At 46.6% G+C, this 17972-nt stretch overlaps 3 protein-coding genes across 4 annotated transcripts; 2 read left to right on the top strand and 1 right to left on the bottom strand.

Annotated features, from left to right (window-relative positions):
• The first annotated feature begins 3431 nt into the window (after window positions 1-3431).
• Window positions 3432-6839, top strand: LOC128310762 (leucine-rich PPR motif-containing protein, mitochondrial). The gene has a single exon (XM_053047478.1). The coding sequence runs from the start codon at window positions 3503-3505 to the stop codon at window positions 6656-6658; it is 3156 nt and encodes a 1051-aa protein (XP_052903438.1). The 5' UTR covers window positions 3432-3502; the 3' UTR covers window positions 6659-6839.
• Window positions 6840-7742: 903 nt separating this feature from the next.
• Window positions 7743-15211, bottom strand: LOC128297862 (zinc finger FYVE domain-containing protein 1-like). Of its 2 annotated transcripts, none has more exons than XM_053033573.1 (6): window positions 14056-15211; window positions 10391-11688; window positions 10077-10275; window positions 9732-9996; window positions 9403-9570; window positions 7743-9332 (listed from the first exon to the last, which is right to left on the bottom strand). In XM_053033573.1, exons 1-6 carry the CDS (start codon window positions 14101-14103, stop codon window positions 8893-8895), a joined length of 2418 nt encoding a protein of 805 aa, XP_052889533.1. In that variant the 5' UTR covers window positions 14104-15211; the 3' UTR covers window positions 7743-8892. The 2 variants fall into 2 exon arrangements, with proteins under 2 accessions (XP_052889533.1, XP_052889534.1); XM_053033574.1 differs by having other exon boundaries at window positions 9403-9504.
• Window positions 15212-16337: 1126 nt separating this feature from the next.
• LOC128297544 (dihydroorotate dehydrogenase (quinone), mitochondrial) lies at window positions 16338-17849 on the top strand. Its single transcript, XM_053033214.1, has 2 exons — window positions 16338-16516; window positions 16615-17849. The coding sequence occupies exons 1-2, from the start codon at window positions 16490-16492 to the stop codon at window positions 17782-17784; spliced, it is 1197 nt and encodes a 398-aa protein (XP_052889174.1). The 5' UTR covers window positions 16338-16489; the 3' UTR covers window positions 17785-17849.
• Window positions 17850-17972: the final 123 nt, after the last annotated feature.

The raw sequence follows: 17972 nt of genomic DNA, 5'->3' as shown, positions 1-17972 counted from the left end.
AGGCCACACACCGCATGGTTGAATCAATTTCGGGTGCAGTACACATACCCTTACATCCAGGCGGGGCAGTGGGAGACAGTGTGACTGGGCCCCGGAATGGATGCGTCCATGTCCATGAATGCTGCAGTACGGGGAAGTGTGGGATGGTGGGGGGCTCCCCCTACACAACACGACAACAACAACTTCGCCAATTTCCCTTCGCCGTTCTTAATGTCCCAGACTCTAAAATCTAATCCTGGCGTATGGGGTTTTGTTTGTTGTAATGTGAAACACCAAACGAAAGAATATGCTGATTAAGAGTGTTAGAAGAGTGCCTCTAGTGATGGTGAGTGATGGTATTCAAGAACCAAAGCACAATATGTTGCTTTATCACACACTGGATTAATCGATTTCCCAAATTTCGACAAATTATAGTTTAAAATAAATTGTTGTTCGCTTCCTCGTCAGCCTGAAACCCGTTTTATTATGTCTGCCACTTTGAGTTACAAAAGTATCGATCCCGATCACGATGAAAACTCACGATCACCAATGATCAATTAAAGTTCGAAAGAAAAGGGTTGTAAACTGTAAGCATTAGACTACTCCTAAACATTGTATTGCCGGTCTAGCATTAAGCATTACCAAATCTAGCATTATTATGAAGCAGATGAGATGAGATCTAGCATTAGATGAACAGAACTCTCTTGTGTCGTTGGAACGCTGTTTAGTGGTTCTGTAAGCGTCTTCAATGCTCTTATATCGTATTTAGGCGTCTAAAGCGGAACGACCCGGTGGTGTATTGGTAGCGGCGCCGATCTTCACACGACAGGACCAGTCTAAAATTCCATCCAGACTAATCCCCCGTAGCAAGGACTGACTATCCAGCTACGTGATAAACGAAGGCTAGTAAGGAATAATTCCCAAGCATAAATATGTTTTAGTAGGTCATCATCATGCCAAGTAGAAGAAGTATCTAAAGCAACTATTGCAAAAAACTGCTCATTTCCTTACGTTATCATCTTTAGAATTATTATGGTACAGCAATAATATAAATTTAGCCTTTTTTATTATCAGAAAAACGGCCATACCTTATCAAATTTGATCTTACTAAAGTATTTCAGTGGAATCATATAATAAGCGTTGGCATTATTCTAAATTGAATAAAGATTAGAGTTTGTTTTATTATAATACATTGCAAATGCTGCTTAGGAGCTGTTTTAAATGACCGATAGATGATCATGGTCGCCTGTTAGCTGATTCCGATCTTAATCTAGCACCAAAAATACTAAAGGACGTAATTTTAAATTCAATTAAAATTTGTAGTTCAATCATTTATTAAGGAAGTGTTAAATAGCAGTCTTATAAGCAAATACAAAAAAAAAATTTTTTTAATTTTTTACTTTTTCAACTGATTAAGACCCTGAAGGCAGTACAGCACAGTATGTCAGTATTTAATTTAATATACCCCAGGTAGGAAAAATGTAATTTCCACCACTGTACCGCACTGTAAAAAAAAACCAGCACGCATACACAAATTGGCTTCCCGTTGGGGTAAAAGGTGCGCGTATCTTCTACGCAAACGAACACCGCGTTTATGTTTCAACAAATAGATTGCCATGATTTGCGGCAAGGACACATACATACACCAGTCCACCCCGTGTGCGCACGGGGTGTATATGCTGTAACCCCAAAAAGCCACAGCCTACTCCGTGTGCCCTTCGATTGTACACCCCAAAAAAAAAACAATACAACACCACGATCAAATGGGTCGTTTATATTTTTTTATCTAACCTCACACTTGGTCGTTTTGTGCCAGTCAAAGGGAAGATGGTGCCAACGCGTACGCGAATCACATGCTCGGTATGCTCGCCGCAGAGACACACACATTACCGCGTGGGGCGACGATACTCGGAGTATCAATCCGCCGTGATGATAGCGGAGTGCATCTCGCGTAGTCAATTAAATGTGGTTGCTTGCCAACGTTCACGGCAATGCACGGCTACTACGGTGCGTTTCCGCTGGTAGTGGTCCAAACGGCAACCAATCAACCCCCCGCGAGGGGGTGAGAAACGGTTTCGGTTGCCCTGGGTAGCAACGAGCTGGCGAGAGGGTATGAGTGTACTCATAACAACGCACCAAGAGACACAGCCGATCGGTGAAAACGCATCGGTTCATCATTTGTAAGGGTAGGGAAGATGGGAAGTTTTGCACGAGGGGAACCATTTAACCTTATTTGATAAGGATACTGCCGTCAGGGGTTTTAATTAGATGCTGCACTGAGCCGAGAGGGAAGGGGAAAGTTTTGCGTACATACCTTTGCTATAATACCCGGTGTCTAAGCAGGCAACCACACACCAGCCACACACAGTGTGTACAGTAATTATAATGCTACCGTTTCTGTTCCACGAACAAGTTTGTTGGAAACCACGCGGCAAACCATTGGCCACGGATGACCTAGAAACACAACATAACCAAGCACACAAACACACACACACACAGGCTCACACGCACGGCTTTGAGTCCACGAAGCCCTTGCACGCCAATCAATCCATTTACAACCTTAATCAGCGACCAGTGGCTTCTTCGCTAAGCAACAATTTCACTTTCGCTGCACACAATTGTGTTGACACACAAGCAAATATCGCAGTTCTTCACCAATGAGGTTTTCCACACTTATCAAAGTGATAATTACAATGCACGGTTTTGACTGTGAACCCACGTTGCGTTTCGTTTCCGTTTTTTCTGTGGCTGGGGGGGGGAGGACCAAGAAAAACCAGCCGTACTACTCGAAGACCGATCCGGGTGGCGTTTGTGCCGAGCGGTAAATAAAATGAGCTATCTGTGTACGAAACCAACGGAACGCGCGCACATACACCAGCTCAGCTCAGTAATGTCATTCACGATGGATGGCTATTTTGTTTTTCTTTTTTTGTTTGTTTGTTAAATTAAGAACTTTTTGAATGGAACGTTTCATTCCACTTTACTTGCTCTTTACCAAATTGCCAATTGCACCTGTGCTGCTATGTTTCGGGTTTGGGCAGATATTATACAAACTGCTGAACATTAGTTTATGCGTACAAAAACTAACCTTTTCCGTGCATTACTTCCTACGAACGAACTGTTTAATGAATATTACATTTGTCATTGTTAAAAACACTTCCTATACATACTTGCTTTCTCTTACCACCATCGCAAAGGTTCAGCAAACAAAAAGCTATTCTACAAACTGTTTGCTCACAAATTAACCAAAAAGCACACATGCCCTTTTTTCACAAAACAATCGGTTTGTTTACATCACCACGTGCTCTGCGAGAAAGGACCGGGACGCAACATCTCACGCACACACCTGCAACTAAAATCCGTCGCCCGGCAGCTGACACTGACGTTTCTTGCTGTCAAACGCGGAACGTGTGGGCACTTTTTTCAAAACAAACCCCCGAACGACGTTTTCGCTCATGTAATCACTAGACTCGTTTCGTTGCAAACGGTACGGCGTTGTTAGAGGGCTTTTTCTTCCGCAGAAATGAATCATCTCCGAGTGGCGCTCATCAGACAGCAGCGGTTGTGTCGTCGTGCTGCGGTACAGTGTGTTTCCGGTTCGTGCTATACGGTCGTTCTGCAGCAACCGTCCATACCGTTTACTAGGCTGCTTTCACAATCGGTACGCCACTGCCAGACGGTCCCTTCCGCCAAGCAGCAAGAACCGTTCGCAACGCAAACTCAGGAAGCTTCCGCCGGGAAGAAGACGGTACAACCGGACAGTGCTCGTCTGGTGGAAGTGCTGCGGTCCGATGCGACCGTCTACCGGCGTGTACAGCTGGAGAAGCTGAATCAACTTCTCGCGAAACCATTTGAAATTCCCGCGGATGCTTATGACTTTTTGCTACAGTGCTGTGGATCGCTACTGTGTGCCGAAACGCTTGAAACCCGTATGAAGATATTCGAACAGTTTTGGTTCTATTTGGGTGAACCGCAACAGAAACACTGGAAGGTATTGCTACAGGTGTACCGAGAAAATGAACGTTCCATCACGGATGTACCGGCGTTTCTCGCTGGGATAGGCGAAGGCATTGAGAAGGATGCTGAGCTGTACCGGGGGCTGATGGGTGTGCTGGCTGAGAAGGGAGATATCGCTGAGATGAAACTCGTCGGCGAGATGATGAAGGAGCGCAATATTCCACTTACGGTCGAAGTGATTAACCTAATGATCCGTGGCTATGGACGTGCCGGAGATCTGGACGGTGTCCAGATGGTGCTGGAAACGATGAGCGCTAGCAATGTGTCCGCTAATGGGCAAACGTACGGCGAGCTAATGATTGCCTTCCTGGAGGACGGTATGACCGAGCGGGTGAATAAAATGGTACGCGAAAAAGGGGCCCAACTGGAGGAAAAACACATCCTTGAACTGCTGTGCCTTGCATTGGCTGGGAAAATTCAGCCAGAGTTGGTACGCGCCCTTTTTAAACTGCTTCCGGAACAAATAACTACGGACGGTCGTATTCATCCGGTTCTCCGGAACGTGCTTAGCGGGTTGATTCGTTCCGGTCATTTCGACGGCATGATGGCACTGCTCGAGGAACTTCCAGCGCCACAGTTTCGTGCCAACGAAAATACCGACAGTTACGCATCCTTCCTCATGGTGGAGATGCTCCGTAATGATGTCCCGCTCGAGAGGTTCAAAATATTCCTTGCCATGCTGATTAAAACCGAACGGAATCCGCGTGCGTATCATGTCGCTTGTGAGTGTGCCGCTAAAGCTGCTCATCCTTATTTTTCTCGGCTGCTAGCGGCCCTCGCACCACTCGAGGATCTTCGTCCACACTACTTTTGGCCACTGTTTCTACAGCGCTCGAAAGCGGAGGGAGAGGTCGGTGTACTGTCGGTACTGCAAACGATGAAGAAACTTAAGGTGGAACCCGATCAAGAAACTCTCACACAGTACGTACTGCCGAAGCTTACGCTTACCCTAAAGGATTCCCGGACGGCATTGAAAATTCTAGAAGATTGTGGTGTACGGATGGGTGCCCTGATGACACCGTATATTTCCCACCTGCTCTATCAGAACCGCTTCGATGATGTGCTCGCTATCGCCCGTCGTTATACGACCAAGCTCGACACGGAAGCGTTACTGTGGCCATTGCTACTCCAGGCGAACGTTAACCGTTCAAGTGCCCATCAGCGAAAAATGTGCGAGGTTATCTGCGCCATCAAGGACCGATCGGCAGACGAACGGCACGATCTGGGCGGCCAGTTGCTTCTGGAGCTAATTAGCAACAAGAAAAGCAAGCACGATGCAAACAGTTTGCGCGCGTTGCTCAACGAATACGACCGATTCGAGATCAAGATCTCACGAATGGCCGCCGGTGTGCTGAAGAATCATTTCGGGCGAGCACAGAAAGATGCTACCGGTACGGGAGAAGCCATCGATACGTTGCTGAAGAAGGTAACCGACGATCAGTTAACGATCCTTTCGAAGGAACTGTTCGAAACGATCGGAGTACATCCGCGGGACATGACCTACGACGAGCTGGAATGCCATTTGGTAGAGCTGGAGCAGAAAAAGCTAAACACTCGCGGCGTGTTAAGGAGGCTGCTGCAGCTTAGCGTACGCGAAGGACGATACAAGCGAGCGCTCGAGCTAAAGCAAAAGTGCGATCAAGCCAAAGTGGACCAAAGCTCCGGCATGCTCGCGTCGATCATCGAACTGTACACGAAGGTAGGCGATCCGCAACAGGCCGGTCGTACGCTGGAACAGTTGCGAAAACAATTTCCCGGCTTTATCGTGGATGAGCATAAGATCATCGATTACGCTGCGCTGCTGGTAGAACGCGGACAGCTCGACGGTGCTCGAAAGATCCTACGCGAACGCGCCACAGCCGGTGGGAAACTTCGTGGCACGGACGATGGATCGACCAGTAAAAATGTGTGGAATTTGCTCACCAGCACAGCCCAATGGGCGGTGACATCCGGTCGGAAGGCTTCTGCACCCAACAACACCACCCAACAGTTGCTTGATTTTCTCGTCGAACTTGGGTACTGTAATTACGATAACACATTGCTAGGTCCGGTGCTACGAGAATATCTGCTCGCCGGTGACAAACGTACCGCAATAGCAGAGTTTCAACGCATCGCGAAGGAGAAACGTCGTACACCTTTGCAGCTGGAAATCATTACCCTACTGGTGGAGCTTACAAACGGGCAGGATAATGCGGACATCGCACCAGCCGAGGCAAAAACGCTGCTGAGTGAAACGATCCAAATCGTGTCACAAATCCACGGACCGGTTAACACGAACAACACACTGATAGTAGCACTGGCGGTGGCCGGTACCGAGGCCCAGCTACGTCGTATGCTTATCAACCCGGAGGTACGCATCAACCACGAGTACATTTTGACGCAGTGTGAGTTCCTCGTTGGCAGTGGCAAGCTTGAACCCGTGCTACGGTTAGCCAAATGCAGCAAAGGGCTGGCCAATGTGCGTGAGTCCGACTTTCTGCTGCTTGCGTTAGGGCAGTACGTGCGGCAGAACAACTGTGAGGCGGCCGTACAGCTGTTCCAGCGATTGCTGGACGAAGGGGACGAGCTAAAGGTTACGACCGAATTTGCCCGCAAGCTGTCCGATCTGCTGGAGGCAAACAATTTCGAAGTACCTGTTGGGTTGCAGATGTACCTAAAGTGAGGCGTTCGTTCAGCAGACCAACATAGAAGAAATGCAAAATGTACATAGTAGAAAGATCGTGTGTTCCTTGGCCATTGGCATACCGAAATGAAGTTAGCGTAGCAAGGATAGTCATTGAATAAAGTGCTTCTAGGATAAGTAATTTACGAACAACAATGTTTACAAATAAAACAAAAAGTTTGCCACTGCTTTAAATAGACACATGTGACGTGCATGAGATTGTATTCATTTTAATGCACTAATTGCTTATGTCGTCTTGCACACGAGTGGGAGGAGGAATCATGTTTGGCCCTATTTTTAGACCCACCTGTGATGGTGGCGATCGATCGTATCAGTCGTGGATCTATCGATTCAAATCGCGCAAGCTTGTTTCGCCACACGTGTGAATACTTTGTATTTTACCATCGGAGAATAATGCTGACTGAGCTATGGAGAAGCTCAGCATTTAATCCACTGTGAAATGCAGATATCGATTTCATACGATCGTGATCAAGAACAATAAAGATTGAGATCTTTTTTGTTAATGCAATAAACATTAACTTTAAGGTAGAATTGAAACCAAAGAAATTTTAGAAACCTGTTAAAGAGCTCCCCACAGATCCGTTGCGGTTATTGGAAAAATATTTAATACAGTGTATCTCAACCCAACTCATAACTGTTGGCATGAATGTTAACAACGTCTCTATCAATGTGAACATTGAAAGCGACCGTGTTGCGATGCACGGCAACAGTTTTGATGTGGCTTGAGAAACACTTAAACAATGTTTAATTATCACTAGCGGGGTACTCACATCACATTCGTCCAATTCAAATGTCTTCATCCAACTATCTTCGAGAATTGCGATCGACGTTTCCATATCGGCTGGTCCTGCACGGAAGAATAGGTTATTTGGTTGCATTAAAGCTCATCGCTTCATAACACTTTGCATACAGATTTTTGGATTTTACCCATTCGTTGCATCGTTTGCGCTTGTTGTCCACTAATTATTATGAAACTCCAACGAATTTTACTGCAATAGCGATCTTACGCCAACACCGACTTTCTTTCAAACTAACAAAGAGAAACATATACAAACAGTTTCTACTAAATCTGTGCCATTCGAAGAGTTCTTCTGAAGAATTATCGAAATATATATACTTGTATCTTTATGTATATGCTTTGACATGTCCATACATAGGTTAGATGCCACTAGCGACAGGAGCTCTGCTGTTGGATAGTTCAATAATTAGTTTAACTACGAAACATCGCATATAAACTATGTTTACACTGTGTGCTTACTCTTGTTTTTCTTTTTTTGCATTTACACGACACGAAAGCTTCTATCCGTAGCCGTAGCCATCCTTCCATTGCCCGTGCTCAGAACACGAATGGTACAGAGTTTGGTGATAAATTCAATTGAGAGGAGGATGCGATACATTGCGATACCTCTGGTATATAAAGATCTGATGGCAGCATAACCAGTTTGAAATGTCCATTTTAACGGACCTCATACATGGTTGGGGTGTCTTGCTTCTATTTGATTCTCGCACGACTTTCGCCGTGCGTGTAGATTTTTAAAACCATTTCAGGTTTGCCCTACAGACGACATGGCGACAATCCAGTACATGCAAAAGTGTGCATTCAACGAGACGCTTCGTTTGAAACGCACTAACACAGTACAATTTTCATAAGAATTGTGTAACAGAAAAAAAAACACGCATCTAATGAATCAAAATCATAAGAACGTTTTAAAGCTAGGCTGTATACTATTTCACTTACATAATTCATAAACAAAATACTAGTCTTTATTGGTTTCACACCAAAGTCACGACTCGCAGCCGAACTGATTTGAATAATAAAAACCTATCCGCAGTCCCGATTCTAAACGCTAATAAAAGGGATATCATAAAAAGAGGGAGTAAATATCATCACATTTTTGGTGGTTCGACACAGCCGGCTTGTCAAACCCGTGCTGCGCCAAATTATAGGTGCGTACGGTTCAATCGTTCGTTTGTATTTTTGGCTACACACTTCCGTGCATTACGCATGGAAATGCAAACTGGGAAGAAGGGCGGAACATGAGTATTCGCTTCTTTTGAAAGGAAATGCTCGTAAAGGATATTTGAACGATGTGCCACACATGCAAGGCATTAAACGAAAAAATAAATCCAGCTACCTTCAATAATTTGCTAACCGTGCAAAAGGTGGACAGGAAATTGCGAACCAGCTGTGGAAGAAGGAAGGAACTCGGGGTTTAATCTTCTGCCGTGTAGCAACTGTTGCAAACGCGCACATCGCTCAGCCAGCCCCGTTTCGGCACGGGACGACGGTTCTGTGAGCAGCCGGCACATACCGCATTCCCACACGCCCGACAGTGATGCCTTCGCCGATCGACGGTTCGGTATGACGAACCAGATCGCTGCGTTGCTGAAACGCCACCACCAGCAGTCTTAGTGCTCTGAGTAGCCCGCGTTACTCCATCAATCGGACGGGTATCGCTTCCATTCTCGGCACGTTTTGCCGGCGATGCAGACGGTGTCGATCCACCGGATGATAGTGGTGCCGCTGCCTTACCAAGTGCTGCAATTGTGTTCAATTCTTCTGGTGAGCCAAACTCAAGCTCGCAGATAAAGCAGTTCGGTGCCTCGGCATCCGGTACCCAGTACGAAGGACGGGCGGATTCCTTGATAAAGTCTATTGATGGGAAATAGAATTGTTAGTTTGAGCCTGTTTGTAAAAAGCTACACTCGATGGTCGTCCTTACCTTTCGGATACTCCAGCACGGCCCCAATGTTGCTGATCGTGTTGATAACGGCCTCACCGTACCGCCGTACTAGTACGTTGTTTGCTTCATCGATACCATTGCCTGCAGAAGAAGACGTCACGAGGAGGTCAGCATCATCAGTAAGGTCTTGCTCATCAATTACACGATCTGTGCGCGGACGGGATGGACAGATGGGTGAAGACATCATCATCATCATCATCACGCCACAGCACAGCGGATCGAGAAGTAGACGGAAATAGGGCAGCAGCGAATTTTGAAAGACGCATTGGTAAACTGTAATTGGGAAAACCTAAACCACATGCACATACCTGAATTCCGGTGCGATTGCTCTTGTTGGTGGTTCCCGTTCGATGCGATTCCATTTGCAGCTGGTGTACCATCAGCACCCAATGTGCCACCGTTCCGCCCATCGTTCCAGCAGCTGTTGCATACTCGGACCGGATAGTTCCAGCCACGACTGGGCACAGGCATCTCATGCTTGGAGCAGTGGTTGCAAAATCCTTCCCCACAGCTGCGGCAGTGATGCTTCTTTAAACCGAGCCGCTCAAAGTTACTGATACAACCTTTGCAATGCTATTAATTTTAGAAAAAAAAACACGAGAAACTAGATATATGATCCTGCCTTATTTTACTATCACGCGACAGCTACTTACAATGATCTCACTATCCGGTCGCCAGTAAGCAGGTCGTATTTTGTCCGTTACCCACGATTTGACGAGTTTCGTTGGTTGTGAGCCAACGCTTGCCATAGCATCCGTAATGTAAGCCACACCGTCCAGAACGAGCTGGGCAGAATGTGTTGGTCCATGCAGCTGTAGACCGCCATCGTTCCAAACATGAACAATTTCCGTCCTGAAACCCCACAAGCAAAAACAAAACACTATTATAAAATCCCGTTTGCAACTCTAGCGCCATCTCTCGGTGGATAGCAGAAGCGCTTAGTCAAAGCGTTGAACCGATTGCGTACCGTACTGCATTCTGCTCAGGCGATTTGTTGCCGTACCAATGTTGACGCGAACGATAAATTTCCCCGCAATGCGAACACTCGATAACGGACCCGCTCCACGCGTACAGTGCCAACCCCATCCATGACGAATCGGTTGACTTTTGTGTCTGAATACTGACCACCACCTGGCGACCGTTCACGTAGCACCGGTTGCACAGGTACACCTTGTTCTCGTGCTGATGCTGATACTTGCAGCTGGTACCGCAACGATGATCCTCCTTCAGCTCGAGATGGCCCATCGACAGCTGACAGCGGGCATCGCACGACTTGCAGTAGGTCGTACAGGTAAAGTACTGCTCCGGGAAGGCATTGAACGGCAGCGGGCTAAGGTCACCGTTGAACTTATTGTTCAGTGCCAGCAGTGCCTCGAACACGACCCGCGGCAACCGTGGCGAACGGACGGCCGTATTGCGGATCTCCTTCTCCCAGACCATGCGCAGCAGCTCATAGTTGGTCGGTGGTTTGGACGTCCGGACGCCAACGTACCGTAGTGAGCTGAACGCACTCAGCTCCAGCCGCAGTTTGGCAAACCGTTCGCGCAGAATATCTTCCTCCTTTTTACCATCGTCATCCTCCTTCAATACCTCCGTATTGTGCGTTTCGTGAAAGATAATTACCGCCGGTCCCAGGGCTTGTGGCGGGCCGGGCAAATCGAGTGCTTGCAGTGCACCGGAAAAGTACTTCGTAAAAGCTTTCGAAGCCGTGCCGAGAAATTTGTACATATCCGTGCGCAAACGTTCGGCCCGCGTGCGATAGATGATAATGTCCGATATGGCCAACACTTTGAGCAACATGCGCATCTGTCGATTTTCGTTCACCGTCTCGCCGAGCAAACCTTCGGTATCGAGCGCGAGCACGTTCTTCTGTCGTTGATAAGCGGCCCAGATGCCCATCGTGCAGGACGCCTGTTCCGAGGAAGTTTTAAAGACATCTCGACCACCGAACAGTGCGTGATTCATTGTGTGCGATTTCCCATCGCCCGTGTTACCGAAAATGGAGACGACCTTTAGCTTCGCATCGGGTGATACGGTTAGCCGCTTACAAAACTGTTCGGCCGACCGGACACATATCCGTTCCTGTTCGTCCATCAGCAGGAAGCTACGTTCCTTCTTGCTGCCAGTGCCGATGGGACCATTCATTGCCGGTGATCGTCGATCGTCTATATCGTCGGTATCGGTCATATCGAGTGGAAGTGATGTAAACGGACCGGATACCACATCCGGTGGCTGTGTTGCGAGCGTTCCATCGGTCGTTGGTGGCTAAAAGGAAGAACAAAGGAAAAAAAACATTAACTTATTTGCAAATTTTACTTCAAGCATTCCTAAATTTAGTGCCACACTATTAATGCAACCCCCTATTTGGTGCTACTTCCTATTCGCTTTCCTACCATCTTGAACGAGCCCACCGCTTCTAATGAACTCGACGCAAATGCTCATCGCACTAATCATACACTATCACCATAAATCTCATGCGTCATCAACACTTGCATCTCGACGACGCTGCTATAGTGGTATTTAAATGTTTCGAGCTATTCTTATCAATACCGTGCTTTCCGTTACAGTCAGGCTCCTCTACCATCGTACGATGTTACGCGCAGACTTGACGTGCCCGCGATGTACAAAGAAATGGAAACGATTACCACCCGATACTCTTCGTGGGATCGATAGGCCACCAGATTGCGCAGCGAACACAGATCGCGTAAGGCTCGATTGCGCGATAACGCGAAACGTGGTAAAAATTTGTTACACCAAACAATTTTTGCTCGTTCGTTTAACCCCCTTTAATTCCGATGCAGCACGATTCACACGACCGGATGTATTAATCGACGACGGCCAAATCAGTGTAACACGATCATCTCTTCCGGCAGAGCAGCTTACTAGTGCTGGAATATGTTTTTCCATAATAGAATTTGCTATCGCTGTCAATTTGCCCATGTAGCAAAATAATGGCAGTTCGATTTGTTTACACCCTTTTGCTTCATCGAATATTTCTAAACTTTTTCATCTAAGTAGGTCGTTGTTGGCCGCCAATTGTTGTTGATTGCAACATCACGATGGTGATTTTTTGCATGATCAGGAAAAACCCATCTTGAACGATTTATGAATTTGATTACTTATTTAAGCGATCGATTCGCTCGTCTGTTTGTTCATTTGATTGCGTTCAACGGAAGCGCTGTGGTGGCCAGGTCGTGCCTTTTGCATAACGCAGGCAAGACGTGTTTTAGAACCAAAGTTGAGGATCAATGTCATGCGTAGAATATTAATTCCATCACCTGGTAATGGCTAATCGGCACACTACGATCGCCGCCGCTGCCCCACCGATTGGTCGAAAGTCCTTGAACATTCACTGTGGCAGAGCTGTGCCGCGGTCAGAGAAGGGATTGTGGACGGCTTTTGAATGCGTGCGTGCGATACGCAACGCTGTTCCACAACAAGCCGCAACAAAACTGTTTTTGGTGCGGTTGGTTTTTCTCGTGTTATGGTGGTTTCTTTATCGTGTGTGGTCAGGCGCAATTTTCGCATCGCGTTCTAACGCCACCCACCTGGCAAAATCCCACCCATACATATACAAAACCTTCTCAATAATTTCTCAATACCTTCGCGAAAGGCGTCGTTATTGAGAAGGTTTTGAACATGTGTGCGTGTTCGTATCCCTCCGGCGTTCGTGTCCTCTTCGGGTATCGAGACATATTTCTTTCCATGTGTTAGTGTTAGTTTTCCCTTCCATTTCTTTCGTTCTTTCGGCGACGAAGGAAACACAGTACGATACACTTGCAACACGAAATAATTAACTTTATTTTTATTATAAAAATATTTGTTACATCACTTTCAAACTATGTTCACTGCACTTTGAACAACTAATATCAAGAAATGAACGAACAACACTATTCACTATTTTCACTATTACGGCTGTACGAAAGCAGCCTTCCCTCGCAGTGCACATGACTGTGTGGATGACGCTTCCAATGACGCCGTCGTTCGCTCCTGGAATCGTCGTCTGAAACGCAAGGAACCAGAAAAAAAATGATATTAGAAAAGGTCCCAAACATTATCTTACACTTTATCTTACCATATGCAACATGATGCACTAATATTTCACTGCTCCACGGCCGACTTACAAGCGTCCATCTTGCAAGCTGCTTCACCACAGCTGAGCACAACATTTACCGACGGCCTCACGGACTGTGTGCATGAGTGTGTTCTTCTTTCACTCTCGATCTTTTCCGATCGCGGTTGCAATTGCCACTACACATTGACAAAATTGAGTAAAAAAAACAGATTCGTATTGCTCGATACGGTAAATTCGACACCAACACAAGCGCAAACGCGCTAAATTTCGTGTCCGTACAGCAAAAACCGAACGCAAACTTCGGGAAATGTCATATGGGCAGCCACTTTAACCGTGTGCTATCAACAAAATGTAAACAAAACATTTGCCCCAAATCTGACGAAGGGCTACATCCACGCACACCCACACCGATCGCTGCCCACACACCCACACACACGGTGGCATGGTGGAGAAGTTAGGCACTCTAAGTAGGCCAAGACGCATTTGAAGAAACTGTTTCGCCTGTGAAATATCGAAAAACATTTATCAAAATGTGTGTTCCCATTGCTTGCGGTTACCTTATCGCTGATCCACGAAAGACTTTCGGTGTCCTCCGCTTGCATCATGGTTGTTGCACTGTCGTTCGTAAGATGTCTCCAGTTTTCAAACCATCAACGATGTACGATGCGAAGAAAGGCAGTGTAATTAGGTCCGGTTGGCTCTTGTAGCAGCTTTCTCCACTGGATGATTGTACAGCCAGGAACCGCTCACCAGTGTTTTGTGGCTGCTGTGGCCTTGGTAGAGCCTTCGTTACACGCTTATCGACAAGGGGGTTTATTTTAGCGACAGAAGCACACACTCTTTACTGGTAGCCAGAAGGCTTCCTCTCTTCCATCCGACACAGCACGTCGTGTGAACGTAAACATGCAAAGGGTTCGGCCTGCCTTGTCTGCCTATCCGCGGAGTGTGACGCTTCGTGACCTTGGCTGGTCAAGAGGCTGCTCCTACTGCTCGTTCTGCTCTTTTGAGCTCTCACGCCCGAGCGACAGAGAGCGCTCGCACACGTATTAGATGGACAGCGTGCCAAAAAGAGTAGCAGAGTTCCGCCTCCGTGCGTGTGTGAAAAGGAAGGGGTTTGATATTTCTACTACGCAACAGTTCAAACGGAAATCCTTCGCTTCGCTTCCGGTTAACGAGCTCTCGTTCAATGTTATCCACACAGGTGCACACAGCTGCACAGAGATGTAGGGGCGAATCTTTTTTTTTTACTTTTTTGGATGACAAATTCGCAGCGGTTGACCTGGCCCCCCGATGGGGTGCTGGCAATTTTGTAAACAAAGAACGCACCACTTCGTTGCTAGTGCAAAATTGTGGAAAATGAAGACGATTCACACCGAATAACGTACATGCACAAGTACAAACGATCGACTACAGAGAGACGTTCGTCGAATTAACACACTAAAGACACACTTCTAATCAATTCACTTTCTAAACAACACTTCAAAGAACACAAAACATTCACATTTGCTAGCGTACGATGCACTCCATGCCCGCAGAGATTTGGGTTCGCAAGTTGACAGGCTCTTCCTGGGCAGCAATAGTTAGATTTTCAATCACTGCTTCTGGAATGCACTGCGCCACAAAGTGGCAAATACGTGTCGTGCTGTGCGGCAGCGTATCAGCGATGATAAGCAGGTTATTTTCACGTTTTTCGGAGCTTCTGTTTTTCTTCGCTGATTCACACGCACTGCTCCTGCGACTTTTTTGCTCTATCTCGCCACTGACACTTCGCTGCGGTAGTGTTGGTGCGATGGGTTGCAAACAACAAAGGTTTGCCGACGTTTCGAATTATCAGTTGATTCCAACAATTTTCTTGCTCATATTCAACAAACACGTGTGCATTATAATCATTGAATGCATCACAACTTTTGAACAAATTTCCCAATGGTTTGCTGGTTTTCTGTCCACTATTGATTCTTTGGCTAGACAGCTATAAACCTACAGCTTGAATTTTACATTGTGTTCACACGTGCCGAATATGATAACATACGAGAGTTTTTAGTACAAGATAGGTCTGGATCGGCGTAGCTGTCATTCTCCGCTGCGTAGTTTGACAGCTGATCCTTTGGGCGAGAAATTTGAATAGAAAATTATAATCATTGTTGTTGCTGCGGGAACAAACCGGATACGGGATCCTCCAGTGGTAGGATCGGCCACGAGAGGATTGGTCTACCTTGAAACTCATTATATGACCTTCCGGTGCAATGTTATTAGGGGTTTGTGGCAAGGTCTCTCCCCTAACCCCCTGTCTCGTCGAAGGGCCTACGCTTTCCAGTTGTTTAAAATCGCGTGGGAATACAACAGAAGGGAGAGCCGGCCGCACTGACATGGAGAACAGACGATGACACCTCGTCATCCTCCATTTTAGCCATATCAACTATTCTCCTAAGAGGTTGGGCGAGGAATTGAGAGCCTATGTTATCCTTCTAAAGGTTTTGCATCTACTCCCGTATCACTGGGGCATCGCTACTGCACAGCCAACAGAACTACAACCAAGGTCAAGGAGAAACATAATTTCTAAAATTATTTTTTACAAGAATCTATATAAATAACTGTATAATTCAATAACAACTATGGTTATCCATTCAAATTCCTTCTCCAACCTTTGTCTCTTCTGACAAACTACGCGGCGGAGAATGACAGCTACTCTGGACCGGATCTATTTTGTACTAAAAACTCTCGCGTAGTGTTAAATATCTCTCGTCTGAACAGAGTGTTATCGCACCTTTGGCAGCGTGTTCTTATACCAAAACATAAACAACCGCACATTTTCTCGCACGCACACCGCGGAAACTTTCGCTTTCTCAGCCACAAATAATAATCCAAAAGTAAAAAAAAACGTATCATCCAGTTCGGTAATATATTCGGTGGAAGATTTCTTTTATCAAGTGAAACTTTTGACTCCACAAGTCTCGGTTTTGATTTGTGTTTAAATTTTTAAAACCTCCAGCCATGTCTGCATGCCGCGTTAGAACACCGGTAAACGAAAAGATTCCTTGACTCGCTGATACTGCTGGGAGTTCCACTGATCACTGATAAGCCTAAAATTAATGATTCCATTTCGTGTTGTTTTGTAGAACAAAATCCGCTCTTTGCTTAAGGTAACCGGGCTAGGCGCTGGCGTATTTAGCGCATACAGCGTGTGGCGGGGAGATGAGAAGTTTTACAACAACGTGTTCATGCCGATCGTTCGACTCATACCACCGGAAACGGCACACGATCTTGCGGTGCTCGGTGTCAGGTGGAAACTGTTCCGTCCAGCCCACCAAGACACGGACCGGCTGCGAACAAATTTACTCGGCATGACGTTCAGCAATCCAATCGGTATAGCGGCCGGTTTCGATAAGCACGGCGAGGCGGTCCAGGGCTTGCAGCTGATCGGTTTTGGTTTCGTTGAGATCGGATCGGTAACTCCCGAACCACAGCCGGGCAATGCGAGGCCACGCATCTTTCGCCTGAACGAGGACAAAGCCATCGTTAACCGGTACGGGTTCAACAGTGAAGGGCACGACGTAGTATACGATCGTTTGCGGCAATCTCGTGAACAGGAACATCCAGAGGAAAGGGTAACGCTTGGTATAAATTTGGGCAAAAACAAGCTATCCCTTGATGCGGTCACAGACTACGTGCAGGGTGTGAAGCGATTTGGCAGTTTGGCCGATTATCTGGTGATCAATGTGAGCAGTCCGAATACGCCTGGATTGCGCAGTTTGCAGAGCAAAAGCACCCTACAAACGTTGCTAACAGAGGTGCTTAAGGCACGTGCAACACTGCCGGCCCATGAGCAAAGGCCGATATTGCTTAAACTCGCCCCGGACCTATCGGAGGAAGATCTGCGTGAGATAGTGGATGTTATTCAGGCCAAATCTTGCGCAGTGGATGGACTGATCGTTTCAAACACAACCATTGATCGACCATCTACGCTGAGAAGTAATAATGCCGGGCAGCTTGGTGGTTTGAGTGGACCACCATTAAAGCACCGTTCGACTGCGATGATCGCCAAGGTGTACAAGCTGACGGAGGGAAAGATACCGATCATTGGCGTGGGTGGAATTTTTACGGGTGAGGATGCGTTTGAAAAAATTGAAGCTGGGGCCAGTGCGGTGCAGCTGTACACGTCCTTCATTTTCCACGGACCGCCGGTAGTGCCGAAAATTAAACGCGAACTAGAACGCATGCTGGAAGCCAACGGGTACGCCAGCGTGCAGGATGCTGTCGGTAAGGGGGTGGACAAATATTTGTCATGAATGTGATGCTCCTCAGGAATTAGTATAAGCTAAAATGTGAGTCGAAATATATATTTGTTGTATATAGTTGCGAAATTGGCCGGTGTTTTTTGCGCTAATGTATGATACCTCTTTTCACCGGGAATGTGAAGCTCTCAACTACGAGCTATACACATTCGCTCTATCACGGCATCTGGCATCTCTGTCCC

The sequence above is a fragment of the Anopheles moucheti genome, chromosome 2 (assembly GCF_943734755.1).
Source record: "Anopheles moucheti chromosome 2, idAnoMoucSN_F20_07, whole genome shotgun sequence".
NCBI classification, from domain to species: Eukaryota; Metazoa; Arthropoda; class Insecta; order Diptera; family Culicidae; genus Anopheles; species Anopheles moucheti.
This window is presented reverse-complemented; position numbering and strand designations above follow the sequence as displayed.